General features: G+C 36.4%; 1 protein-coding gene across 1 annotated transcript in view; it reads right to left on the bottom strand.

The window, feature by feature from the left end:
* COG2 (component of oligomeric golgi complex 2) overlaps positions 1 to 14,099 on the bottom strand; it is a 63,645-nt gene that overhangs the window by 29,117 nt on the left and 20,429 nt on the right. Inside the window, exons 4-5 of the mRNA XM_058302955.2 lie at positions 12,189 to 12,269; positions 10,057 to 10,160 (exon numbers count right to left, since the gene is read on the bottom strand). Of these exons, the coding sequence (XP_058158938.1) occupies positions 10,057 to 10,160; positions 12,189 to 12,269 (185 nt within the window). The remainder of the gene's footprint in view (positions 1 to 10,056; positions 10,161 to 12,188; positions 12,270 to 14,099) is intronic.

Raw genomic sequence — 14,099 nt, 5'->3', positions numbered from 1 at the left:
TATTGAATCCTTATCAGATAACGGTTTCCAAGTACTTTTTTCTCATTCTGTTGTTTGACTATAGTCTTTTCTTCATAATGTCCCTTTGATGCACAAAAGTCTTAATTTTGATGAAGCCCCATTTATCTATTTTTTCTTTCACTGTTCGAGCTTTCAGTATAAAGTCTAAGAAACTATAGTCTAATACAAGGTGCTGATGATGTTTCTCCATATAGGTCATTGATCGATTTTGAGTTTATTTTTGTAGAGAGTGTGAGGTAGGGGTCTACCTCCATTCTTTTGCATATGGAAATTCAGTTTTCACAGCACCATTTGTTATAGAGCCTATTCTTTCCTCAATGTGTGAACTTGTTAAAAATCAACTGGCCACATTGGTGAGTTTGAAGACATGGCCTTCAAAAGCAAACATACAAAAGAAAAGATGAAGAAAGGAATGGAAAAAATTGAAAAAGTTTTCAGTGAACTAAACAGCAGCAAGAGACGTGCAAACATAGGTGTCATGGGTGTGTAAGAAGAAAAGAAGGGAAAAGGGACAGAAGGAATATCTGACTAAATGATGGTAGAAAATCTCCCAACCCTGTTGAAGGACATAGATATGTGTCCAAGAAGCACAACATACTCCCATCCAAATAACTGTGAACAGACCAACTCCAAGACACATCAGAATGTCAAATGCCAAAGACAAAGAGAGAATTCTGAAAGCAGCAAGAGAAAAGCAATGTATAATATATAAGGGATACTCAATAAGGTTAAGTGTCGACTTCTCAGCAGAAATCATGGAGGTACGAAGGCAGTGATATGATATACTTAAGACACTGCAAGAGAAAAACTGCCAGATAAGAATCTTATATCCAGCAAGACTGTCTTTCAAAACTGAGGGTGAGTTTAGAATATTCACAGATAAACAGAAACTGAGAGAATTTATAACAAAGAGACCAGCTTTGCAGGAAATACTAAAGGATGTGCTACAGCCTAAAAAGAAAAGACAGAGAGAGATGCTTGGAAGAAGAGTCTGGAAATGAAGATTATATCAGTAAAAGTAACTAAAAGTATCAAAAAAGTGATGAAAATAAAATAGCAAATGAAACCCAAAGGTCAAAATGGGAGAAATAAGAACTGCTTTTACAGTAATAACACTGAATGTTAATGGATTAAATTCCCAAATCAAAAGACAGAGACTGGTGGAAAAGGTAAGAAAATACACACCATCTATATTCTGTCTACAAAAGACTTACCTAAGACCCAAGGATGCCAAGAGATGGAAGGTAAAAGACTGGAAAAAGATATGCCACGCAAGCAGTAACCAAAAAAAGACAGAGTAGCTATACTTGTAACAGATGAAATAGACTTTATTTTTTTATTTTTTTATTTTTTATTTAATCCTCCCCCCACTCCCCGGTTGTCTGTTCTCTGTGTCTATTTGCTGCGTCTTGTTTCTTTGTCTGCTTTTGTTGTCGTCAGTGGCACGGGAAGTGTGGGCAGCGCCATTCCTGGGCAGGCTGCACTTTCTTTCGCACTGGGTGGCTCTCCTTACGGGGCACACTCCTTGCACGTGGGGCTCCCCTACGCGGGGGACACCCCTGCGTGGGGCGGCACTCCTTGCGCGCATTAGCACTGTGCATGGGCCAGCTCCACATGGGTCAAGGAGGCCCGGGGTTTGAACCACGGACCTCCCATGTGGTAGACGGACGCCCTAACCACTGGGCCAAGTCCATTTCCCGAAATAGACTTTAAAAGCAAAACTGTTATTAGAGACAAGGAAGGACATTATATTTTAATAAAAGGGGAAATTCACCAGGAAGAAATCACAATCATAAATGTATATGCACCTAACCAGGATGCTCCAAGATACATGAGGCAAACACTGGCAAAACTGAAGAGAGAAACAGGTATCTCTACAATAATAGTTGGGGATTTTAATACATCACTCTCAGCACTGGAGAGAACATCTGGACAGAGGATCCAAAAAGAAACAGAAAACTTGAATAATTTGATAAATGTACTAAATTTAACAGACATACACCAAACACTGCATCCCAAAACAGCAGGATACACATTCTCTTCAAGTGCTCATGGATTTTTCTCTAGGATAGCCCATACACTGACTGGGTCACAAAGCAAATCTCAATATATTCAACAAGATCAAAATTGTACAAAACATTTGTTCTAATCATAATGGAATGTAGTTGGAAATCAACAAGAGGTATGTAGCAATTTGAAACTGTTTATGAATTCCAAAAGTAGATATTAGATTATGTTTGTGAACTGGTATGTCCCTCTGGGCATATTAGATTCGATTGGATTGATTCAGAGATTTTACTTTTACTTCATTAAATAATGATTAAGGCTTTGATTGGGTCATGTCAGTAGGATACTGAGTCTATGCCCTCCCTTGGTGGGTGGGGACTCACAGAGAAACCACACCTCAGAGAAATGAGGTTGGAATTTTGAAGTGAAGCCCTGGGAAGTAAACACACAGAGAAGCAGATACATGAGTAAAGACAGAAGGTTCCATGAGACATGGCAGAGGCCCTGGGAAGAGATGAGCTGTTCGCCAGCTAGTCTACAGCTGGCTTTGTGGAGAAAGCAGAAAATCTGAGCCCAGAGAGAAACAAGCTCTGGGAAGAGTGGAACCCAGGAAGCCTGAACCCTTGCAGACATCAGCAGCCATCTTGCTCCAACATGTAGCAAAGGACTTTGGTGAGGGAAGTAACTTATGCTTTATGGCCTGGTAACTGTAAACTTCTACCCTAAATAAATGCCCTTTATAAAAGCCAACCAAATTCAGTATTTTGCATCAGCCCCCTTTGGTTGACTAATACAAGGCAGAAAAAGAGACAATTCCCAAATATAAGGCTATCAAAAAACATTTCTTAAGAAATCAGTGGATCAAAAAAGACATTGTGAGAAAAATCAATAAATATCTCAAGACAAAGGAAAATGAGAACACAAATATCAGAACCTATGAGATGCAGCAAAGGCTGTGCAGAGAGGCAAATTTATAGTCCTTAATGCTTATATTTTAAAAAAGAGCTAAAGTCAATTATCTAACTACACAGCTAGAGGAAGGAGAAAAAAGAAAAGCAAACTATTCCCAAAGCAAATAGAAGGAATGAAATAACAAAGATCAGAGCAGAAAAAAATGAATTTGAGAAAAAAAAATAGAATTAACAAAACGAAAAGTTGGTCCTTCAAGAAGACTAACAAAATCAACAAACCCTTAGCTAGACTGACAAAGAAAAAAAGAGAAGCAAATCAATGATATAAAAAACAAACGTGGGGACATACTACTGACCCCACAGAAATGAAAAAGATCATAAGAGGATACTGTAAACAACTGCATGCCAAAAAATTATACAATGTACATGAAATGGAAAAATTCCTAGGAATGTATGAACAACCTCCACTGATCCCAGAAGAAATAGAAGACCTGAAAAAATTAATCACAAGTAAAGAGATTGAAACAATCATCAAACAAACTCCCCAAAATGAAAAGTCCAGGAACAGATGGTTTCACAGGAGAATTCTACTAAGCACTCAAAGAACATTTAATACCAATATTACTCAAGATCTTCCAAAATAATGAACAAGAAGGAACACATTCTGTGAAACCATTAACATCCTAATATCATATCCAGAAAAAGATATTACAGAAAAAGAAAATTTCAGACCCATTTCCCCAATGAATATGGATGCAAAAATCCTCAACAAAATATTTGCTAATTGAACCCAACAACTCATTAAAAGAATTATTCATTATAATCAAGTGGGTTTTATAGCAGGCACGCAAGGGTGGTTCAACACAAGAAAATCAATCAGCGTAACATAACACATAAATAAATCAAGGAAGAGCCTATCAATTGATGCAGAAAGGACATTTGATAAAATACAGCATTCTTTCTTGATAAAAATTCTACGAAAGATAGGTATGCTAGGAAACTTTCTCAACATGGTAAAGGCCCTATATGAGAAGCCCATAGCTAACATTGTACTAAATGATGAAAGAATGAAAGCTTTCCCATTGAGATCAGGAACAAGACAAGAATGCCCACTGTAACCACTGTTGTTCAATAGAGTGCTAGAAGTTCTAGCTAGAGCAATTAGGCAAGAAAAAGAAATAACAGGTATTGAAATTGGAAAGGAAGTAAAACTTTCGCTATCCGTAGATAACATGACCTACGCCTAGAAAGCCCTGAAAAATCTACAACAGGGCTGCCAGACTAATATTTTCAGTAAAGTGTCAGGATACAAGATCAATATGAAAAAATCAGAGGTGTTTCTATACACTAGTAATGCACAATCTGAGGAGGAAGTCAGGAAAAAAATTCCATTTACAATAATGACTAAAAGAATAAAAATACTTAGGAATAAACTTAACCAAGGATATAAAACACTTGTATTCAGAAAACTACAAGGTATTGTTAAAAGAAACCAAAAAAGACCTTAACAATTGGAAGAACATTCCATGGTCATGGATAGAAAGACTAAATATCATTAAGATGTCAATTCTATCCTGATAAAAATTCCACTAGCATTTTTTAAACAAATGGAAAACACAATTATCAAATTTATTTGGAAGGGTAAGGGGTCCCAAATAGCCAGAAACATCTTAAAAAGGAAAAGGAAAGTTGGAGGACTCTCACTTCCGAATTTTAAATCATATTACCTAGGTAGAGCGGTAAAAACAGCATGGTACTGGCATAAAGACTGACACATAGACCAATGGAACCAGACTGATGGTTCAGAAACAGACCCTCACATATATGGCCAAGTGATTTTTGACAAGCCTGTCAAACCCACCCAGCTCAGGCAGACCAGTATTCAACAAACGGTGCTGGAAGAACTGGATATCCAAAGCCTAAAAAAAGAAAGAGGACCCCTATCTCACACCTTATACAAAAATTAACCCAAAATGGATCAAAGACCTATATATAAAAGCAAGAACCATAAAGCTTCTAGAAGAAAATGTAGGAAAACTTCTTAAAAAGCTGGTGGTAGGTGGTGGATTCTTAGTCCTTACACTGAAAGCACGAGCCACCAAAGAAAACATAGATAAATAGGACTCCCTGGAACTTAAATACTTTTGTGATTCATAGGACTTTGTTAAGAAGGTGAAAAGGCAGTCCACTCAATGGGAGAAAATATTTGTAAACCACATTTCTGGTTAAGGGTTTGATTTCCATTCTATGTGAAAACATCATATAACTCAACAATAAAAGAGCAAGCAATCCAATTAAAAAATGGGCAAAAGATTTAAACAGATATTTCTCCAAAGAGGAAATATAAATGGCCAAAAAGCATATGAAAAAATGCTCCTTATCACTAGCTATAAGGAAATGCAAATCAAAATGACAATGAGATATCATCTCACACCGCATAAAACGGACATTATTGATAAAACAGAAAACAGTAAGCGTTGTAGAGGATTTGGAGAAATAAGAACACTCCTTCACTGTTGGTAGGATTGTAAAATGATGTAGCTTCTGTGGAAGACAGTTTGGCGGTTCCTCAGAAAGCTAAACATAGAGCTGCCATATGATCCAGCAATTCCTCTAAGAGGAATATATCCAGAACTGAAAACTGTCATGAACAGACATCTAAACATCGATGTTCATAGCAGCATTATTCACAATTGCCTAAGTGGAAACAACTCAAGTGTCCATCAACTAATGAATGGATAAGCAAAATGTGGTAGATACATATGGAAAGTACGATGCTGTAGTAAGAAATGAAATTAGGACACATAAGATAACATGGATGAGTCTTGAAGACATTATATTAAGTGAGGTAAGCCAGACATAAATATTATAAATAATATAAATATTACATGGTCTCATTAATATGAACTAAAAACATGGTTTTAGTTCTGGGTTTAACATGGAGTTAAAATCTAGAGTATAGGTTATTAGGAGGTAAGAGGAGGGCTAAGAAAAACTACTGATACATAATGCATGTAGAAGTTTTAATTAACTTGACTGTAAAAGTGTAGAAATGTATAGAGTTGATGGTAACACATTATAGTGAGCAGCCACTCACTACGGGAATGTGGCTGAAAAGGTAGTTTAGGGATGTAAATGTCAACTGAAAGAGAGCTAGAGAATAATCTAGGGACTGACTAACACAGTGAACCTAGAGGTAGATGAGAATTGTGGTTTATGGTACAGATCCAAGTGTCCTTCTGTGAGCTAGAGCAGATGTACATTACTATTGCAAGGTGGTGGGAATGTGGAGAAGCATGGGAAAAAATAAAAATGATGTTACCTAAGGACTGTACTTAACAGCAATACTACAATATTCATGCATCTATGCCAAAGATGTACTGTGTTGACAATGGCGTAGAATGGAAAAAATGTGCCACATGTACACTATGGACCATAGTTGGTGGTAACAGTCTGATGATATTATTGATATCTCATAATCTGTAACAAATGTTCCACCATGGTGTAGTGTGTTGATGAAGGCGGGCTGTATGGGAATTCCACACATGTGCATAACTGTTTTGTAAATTCACAACATCTATAATAAAAATATATTTTAAAGGAAGTGGCTGTGGCTCAATCAGATGAGGTCCCATCTACCATATGGGAGGCCCTCGGTTCGCGTCCCAGGGCCTCCTTGTGAAGGCAGGCTCACCCGCACGCACCACCCTCCTGGCTTGCAGTCTACGTGGAGCGCCAACTCAGTAAGGTGAAGCAACAAAAAGAAGGGAGACAAGTAAGAACACAGGAAGAGCCCACAGCAAATGGACACAGAGAATAGACAGCAAGCAAGCCGCAAGGGGGGAGGGGAAATAAAATAAATAAATAGACACAGAAGAACGTACAACAAATGGACACAGAGAGCAGATAGCATGCAAAAAAGCCGCAAAGTGGGGGGGAGGATAAAAAAAAGAATAAGGAAAAACATATATATATTTAAAAAAAGAATAATAGGGTGGGTTGGGGGGAAAATATACCACATATAAGATACGGACTATAGTAGTAAGATTTTGACAATATTCTTTCATAATTTGTAACAAATGTCTCACAATAATGCAAGGTGTTGGTGGCAGGTTGATGTATGGAATCCCTGTATGATGTTATGTATGTTTGTTTTGTAAGTTCACAACTTTTACTATATACACGTACTGTTTATGTATGTTCAGGTATGAATGATATATGTCAATAAAATTAAAAAAAAATAGAAAACAATCAATTGGCCATAGATAGGAGGGTTGATCTCTGAACTCTCAATTCTAGTCCCTTGGTTTATGTCTGTCCTCGTCCCAGTACCTTGTTGTTTTGATGACTGGAGTTTTGTAATAAGTTTTAAAATCAGGAAGTATGGTTTTGGCTATTTGGAGACTTTTTCCCTTCCATTTGAATTTGATGATAGGCCTTTCCATTTCTGCAAACAAAGGTATTGGGATTTTGATTAAGACTGCACTGAATTTTTTAAATCATTGTGAGTAGAACTGACATTTTAAAAATATTTTGTCTTCTAATCAAGGAACATGGAACTATTTCTTTAATTTCTTTCAGCAATGTTCTGTAGTTTTTCATGTATAAGTCTTTACATTCTTGGTTAAATATTTCTAGATATTTGATTCTTTTAGTTTCTTATTGTAAATGGAATATTTTTCTTGATTTCCTTTACAGATTGTTCAGTACTAGTATAGAGAGGCATCACTGATTTCTGTGTGTTGATCTTGTAACCAGCTACTTTGCTGAATTCCTTTATTAGTTCTCATAGCTTTGCTGTGGGCTTTCCAGGATTTTCTATACATAGGATCATGCCATCCAAAAACAGGGAAAGTTTCTTCTTCCTTTCTTATTTGGATGCCTTTTATTTCTTTCTCTTACCTAATTGCTCTGGCTTACTACTTCCAGTATAATGTTGAATACCAGTGACAGTGGGCATCCTCAAGGTGAGGGTGAAGTGATAGACAGGCCTTTTAATACAAACAGCTGCAGGTAAAAGTATGGAAAAACATAAATCTGTAATAATTATGGCAGTCAGGGGACCATGAGTAGTTGAGAATCATTTCAATAAAGAATACAGGATAGTGGCTAAGGATGACTTAGGAGTTTAAATGCTTTCCTAAACTTGTTGGGAAACCACTGAAAGATTTTAAACAAGGGTGAGATGTGACTAGACAAATTTGAAAGATCAGTCTGGCAGCTGTGGAGTTAGAGGACTAGAGAAGCTAAGAGATTAGTTAGGAGGCCACTGTCTGATATAAGACAATGTCAGAGGAAACAGAGCGGAGAAGATAGATCTGGCAGATGTTACAGCAGTAGAATCTATAGGGCTTATTAGTAAATGAGAGATAGGGATAAATGGAAAAAGGAGAAAATGTCTCTCCAAGATTTTCAGTTTCTTGAAAAAAGAAATGAAAGACAAGGTGAAAACTTTTTGACAGTGAAGAGCTGGGGGAAGATGGTAAGTCCAGTTTTGAATAAGAGCAATATGAGGTATGTGCAGGTTACATTAAGTAGACTCCCAGTAGTCAGACTGCTACGAGTCTTAGGACTAAGGAAGAATTCTGTATAAAGAAAACAGTATCCAGGCATCAGCATCCAAAGCATAATTAAAGCCATTAGGTATGGATGAGGTTACCTAGAGAGTGTGCTGACAGAGCAGAAAGCTGAAAATATTACCCTGCAGAATACTGGTGTTAGAAAGTTGAGTACGGTCTATCAAAGGAGTCCCTCAAAGATATAGAGTAGTCATGGTCAAAGAAGGAAAGAAAACTGGTAAGATAATATCATGGATGCTAAGAGAGGAAACAAATGGAAAAGGATGTCAATGCTGACAAATGGAACAGAGAAGTAGAGCAAGGTAAACACATAAAGGTCTCCAATGGATTTATTTTATTTTAAAAGATAAGAGCAGAAACACAAGTGCAGTGAACTGAAGAAATAAGGGTGGCAGGCATCTCCTTTTTATGCAGTTTAATAATGAAAGAAAATAGAGACCTAGGAGAGGAAAATCACTTCTTTTTATCTTAACCTATAAAAAGAGAAATGTGAGGTGGTATATTGTCTCTAAGGGTCCCTTCCGAATCTAAAATTCTGATTCCTAAAATCAAGAAATTCAAACATGCCTTTATAATATTACCATGACATTCAATTTGGCTTCAGTTGGTTTTGCAGTAGTTCATTCCATATTACTCAGAGAAAAATGTTATGGCTGTCAATGGGACCTTAAAAGAAGCTTGGGTTAGACCCAAATAAGACATTTATAAAGGCCTTCTCTATGCTAGGTACTGACTGATAGTATCCAAATGAACTGTCAAAGAACCCTGCAAGAGTAGTTATTACTAGCCTTACATTACAGATGACAACACCAAGGCAGAGTTTAAGTAACTTCGCTAAGGTGACCCAACTAGTACATGCAATATAAATAAATTCAGATCAATCTAATTCCAGAGCCTCTGCTCTTTCCACTATGCCATGGTGCCATGGTGCCTCCCACTAATTTTAATACGATCTACTCAGTTCATTTTCTGAGTCACTTACCTTCCTACCTGGGTGATTTAAAATTGTAGTATGGAAGGAATAAGTAAGCCACAGCATTACAAAGGAAATGGTCTTTCTTCATAAGCCTTTTCTTTTGTTTATATATCTCAACTAAATGTGTACTTTACTGTTTCTTAATGATATAATACTAGTGCTTTTTGAATCTCAAGATATATCAACTGCATACTCTGTACACATCTTAAAAATATCTAGGAATGATTAATGTTGTCCCACACATTAAACCCCAACAAGGATCTTTCACTAGTTCATGGGTAAGGAAATTCCAAAGATAAAATTCTTCCACAGAAAGCCCTCTGCCTCTGATTCCCATAAAGAGTACTTTGGAACAATGACCTATAACCATAAAGATTTTATAATGATGCACATTATAAACTTTACCATTTTATGTACCCAACTTTTCTTGAGCTACATTTAAGAGCATTAAGCACATAAATTTGGATTTTCTCTTTCAGAAATGAGTACTAACTCAAAAATTTTTTTCAGTTGGGTGGGAAGTATTAATTTATACAATATTAATTTAGTAAAAGTCACTTACCTGCTTGCTTCTAGTGCAGATGTTTCTTTTGAATTTTGAAAACTTAATATTTTTTCAATTTTCTCAACTGATCGAATAACTTGTATAAGCCTTAAAACACACATCTACAAACATAAAAATTAAGTAAAAAATGTTACCATGTTTAATCTTAATTATCTTATTTTCTCACTCTAAGAAAAGGAAAAGAAAAAGCCAAAAGGCAACTTGGAATATACATCTTGCTTTTTTCTATGTAATACTGAATTTCCAAGAATACAAATCTTAGTTTTGGCTTTCAGAACAACCATACTTCAATATCCTATTCTAAGTTTATAGTTTTAAAAAAGTAGACCTTTTTGCTTTCATATATTTTGTACTTTTCTTTCTTTTTTCCCCTTTTCCCATCTTAAATGAACCCGTTGACCTGTGCTACATCTATTTTCCTATAATTTTTCCTGTCTTCATGTTTTAATTTTAGTTTCTGATAATATTTACCCTCTCCATTTGTAATACATCTATATGCCTAAGTGTCAAGACATAGTCATGCAAGTAAAAGCTCATTAAAGATATTTATTTATACAAGGCAAATATTATCAAAGCAGCTCTTAAGGTTGCAGAGACATCAAGGACCATTATAAAACTCTCATCTTTAAAATAAAAGAAAAATACAAAGCATTTAGTTACACAAATAGTTACTGAGCACCTAATGTGTGTCAGATATTCTTCTAGACATTGGGGACACCAGTGAATAAACAAGGCAAAAATTCCCTGCTCTTGTGAGGTTTACAATCTTTTACAGAAACACAACATTCTTGAAATCTTTGGATAAAAGGAGAGAAGGGATCCAAAAGAGAATTAAACAGGAAGTTCTCTAAAACAGGTTTCTCTCCCCTGAAATTAAAAAAATATAGGGAGTGGATGTGGCTTGAACAGTTGAGCACCCACCTCCCACATGGGAGGTCCTGGGTGTGGTTCCTGATACCTACTAAAGAAGATAAACAAACAACAAGCAGACATTGAGCAACAATGAGCAGAAACAAATGAGCAGGGAGTGGATGTGGCTCAAGCAGTTGAGTGCCCACCTCCCACATAGAAGGTCCCAGGTTTAGTTGTTGGTGCCTCCTAAAGAAGACAAACAGACAACGAGCAAAACAAAAACAAAACAAAACAACAAGCAGACAACAAGCAAACAAACAAGGGTGCCATCTCTGGGGTAGGGGGAAAATTTTGGAAAAAAAAAAGCATGAAAACATATATATATATATACACACAAATAAATAAAATTAGTAAATGTTGATAAAAGCACGAAGCTAGAGTAAAAGTTTTGAGTTCTAATTTGTCATTACATGATGATGATTAAAAATAAAACTAAAACATAAAGACAGGAGCACTTTTTACACAACAACAACAACAAAATGAACAACAAGCAAAACAAAAACAACAACTCAGGGAAGCTGATGTGGCTAAGTGCTTGAGTGCTGGCTTCTCACATACAAAGACCCAGGTTCATTCCCCAGCTCCCAGTACCTCAAAAACAAAAACTAAAACAAAACAAAACAAAACAAAAAAACATTAAAAAAAACACAAACTGTTTATATATATATGCTTGTTAAAACATTAAATGACTTCACTAATGTCAGTTATTGCTGTTTCTTCCTTTGGAAAATGAGGGTACCTTATATTTCTGTCTTAAGTATTACTTCAAATAGATATCATTATAATGTATAAATCTATACAAGCAAAAAAGCTTTGAGGGGAAAATCAGTTTCACAGTGCTGAAACGTATGAGAAGACATGGAGGAGAGCTTTTAGCTGGCATATAACAAAAGATATCTATAGGTTTCTTTACAAATTTAAATGCTATCATGAATAAATTAAAGCACAAGAAGAATATGCAGTTTAACTTCCCTTTAAAAAAATTAATTATTTCACACTATCCCCTTACTACTGCGATTTTAATCAGGCCAGGAAAGAGAAGACCTAGGCTCTCTCTAGCCTTGCTGAGCTACTCTTCCCTAAATATAAACAGGAGACAACACTTTTCCTCCCTGCAAAGTTACCAAGAAGAGTAAATAAGACCATATACATGAAAAAGCTTGTAACTATAAGGTGACAGAGAGGCAATGTTTTATTATTATAATACTTGAATATACCTTTTTTTCCCTAATGTCCTCTTGTTTAGACATTCGTTCATCTACTGCCCGAATTCCTTCACTGACAGATGATCTAAGACTCTTAAAAAGAATAAAGAAAATGTATTGCAGAAATTGGTTTATAACGTGAAATTTCACATTTAATTCAATTCCATAGAACTTGGTATCAACTGGCTAGTATTACATAGTTATTGCCAAAAATACAAAATACTAGACATGACTGCTATGCAGGGTACTGATACTTCAGGGACAAAATGACATACAAATGCAAAGTCACACAGGAATAACTGCCAAAAGAATAATACATATACAAAGAATTTCATTGGTGATCAAGATAGGAAAAGGACAGTCTGAGTTGAAGGCTGGGGAAGATTTGCAAAGGGATGAGACTTGCACTAGGCTTTGCAGAGTCTGCATGCTGAGAACAGTAGAGAGATGACTGAAAGACAGGTCTGACAGAAATAAGTATGGCATATCCAGGGGTCAGTGAGGCATGCACAAGGGTGTATCACAGGCTTCACTTGAAAGTAGAAATAAAGTGGGATTCATAGGGAGGGGTTGGACTCAGGAGGACTTTGCTCAGATAAAATGGTTAGAATAGATTCTATAGATTTTGGAGAACTAGAAAACTTTTAAGGACTAATATATCATGATGAAAATGTTGGTTTGAGGAAATTAGGAGTTAAGGAACAGGATGGCCAGGAAAGGGGAAAGATTTTAGGTAGAAAAACCTATCTGGACGCTGATCAATTAAGCCAAGCATGAAATCATTAGGAATTAGGGCCAAAACAAAGATAACAGAAACAAATAAACTCAACAAATCTCAAACATTCTACAGAAAGGAAGTGAATCCATTCATTCAACAAATATTAGGAAAATACCCATGAAATGCCATCTGTTGTGCTAGCCAATGAGGATACAATGGTCAACAAGATAAAAATAGTCTCATCCTTCAATGATCTTAGAACCCCACTTTGTGATTTAGGATTTAAAAAGGAAGGAAGGGTCTCCGGCTACCTGATTAGGAAAAGGTAGCTATAAAGATAGCTGGGCTATACAGAAGGGGATTTGGTGCTGGCAAGGTAGAGGTAGAGCCCGCACACGTGAGAGTAATCTACGAAGTTCTAAGCAGAGATAGATGTTTGGAGATTGAATCTCTGACCATGGAAGAGAAGTGAGAGAGAAGAGTAAAAAGCTATATGCTGAAGTCTGGGAAACACTACCCCTACAAACCTAGGGTAGGAAAAGGCATGAGAAGAAGAGAAAAGCCACATAGAGGCTGCTGTGGAATTAAGACTGTTCCAAGAAAAAGTCTTTTAATAATTAAAAAAAATAAAAATAAATACATTCGAAAAAATACGCTTGTTCAAAACACAGTTCAAAGCTTATCTCCTCTAAGAATTCTTTCCTGACTCCCACTCTCTGGACTCTTTTGCTCTCTGGCATTTCTTTTGCTTTTCAGCGTCATACATACACTGAATGCTCACTTCTGTCATTAGCTGATTCTACCAAGTGCTAGGCACTGTCTTAGGGCTAGGTGAACAAGGCTGCTCAAGGTGTTCTAGTGGTGGCCATATTCAGGTAATTTTGGTATAATACAGTAAAGTTAATGATAGGACATGATGCTGCTGGAGCCCAGAAGCATGAGCTCCTAACACAGACTGAGGGGTGGAAGAAGGAAGGAGGCAGCGCAGCTTTCTGCTGGAAGAGATGCCTGAGTCCAGCCTTAGAAACACCTCTCTCTGTTGTTCTTCGAGATGGAACTCCCGTTTCCAGTGACTTAGAGGTGGGGAGTCTCAATCCTATAGCAGGCACTTTCTTTGAGAAACATTAAATATAATGTTTATTAAGTATTATATTACTTTTAATATTATCCTTCAGTTACATTTTGAGTTAAATAGCTTTTATGGG

This window comes from Dasypus novemcinctus, chromosome 9 (genome assembly GCF_030445035.2).
Source record: "Dasypus novemcinctus isolate mDasNov1 chromosome 9, mDasNov1.1.hap2, whole genome shotgun sequence".
Classification (NCBI taxonomy): domain Eukaryota; kingdom Metazoa; phylum Chordata; class Mammalia; order Cingulata; family Dasypodidae; genus Dasypus; species Dasypus novemcinctus.
This window is presented reverse-complemented; position numbering and strand designations above follow the sequence as displayed.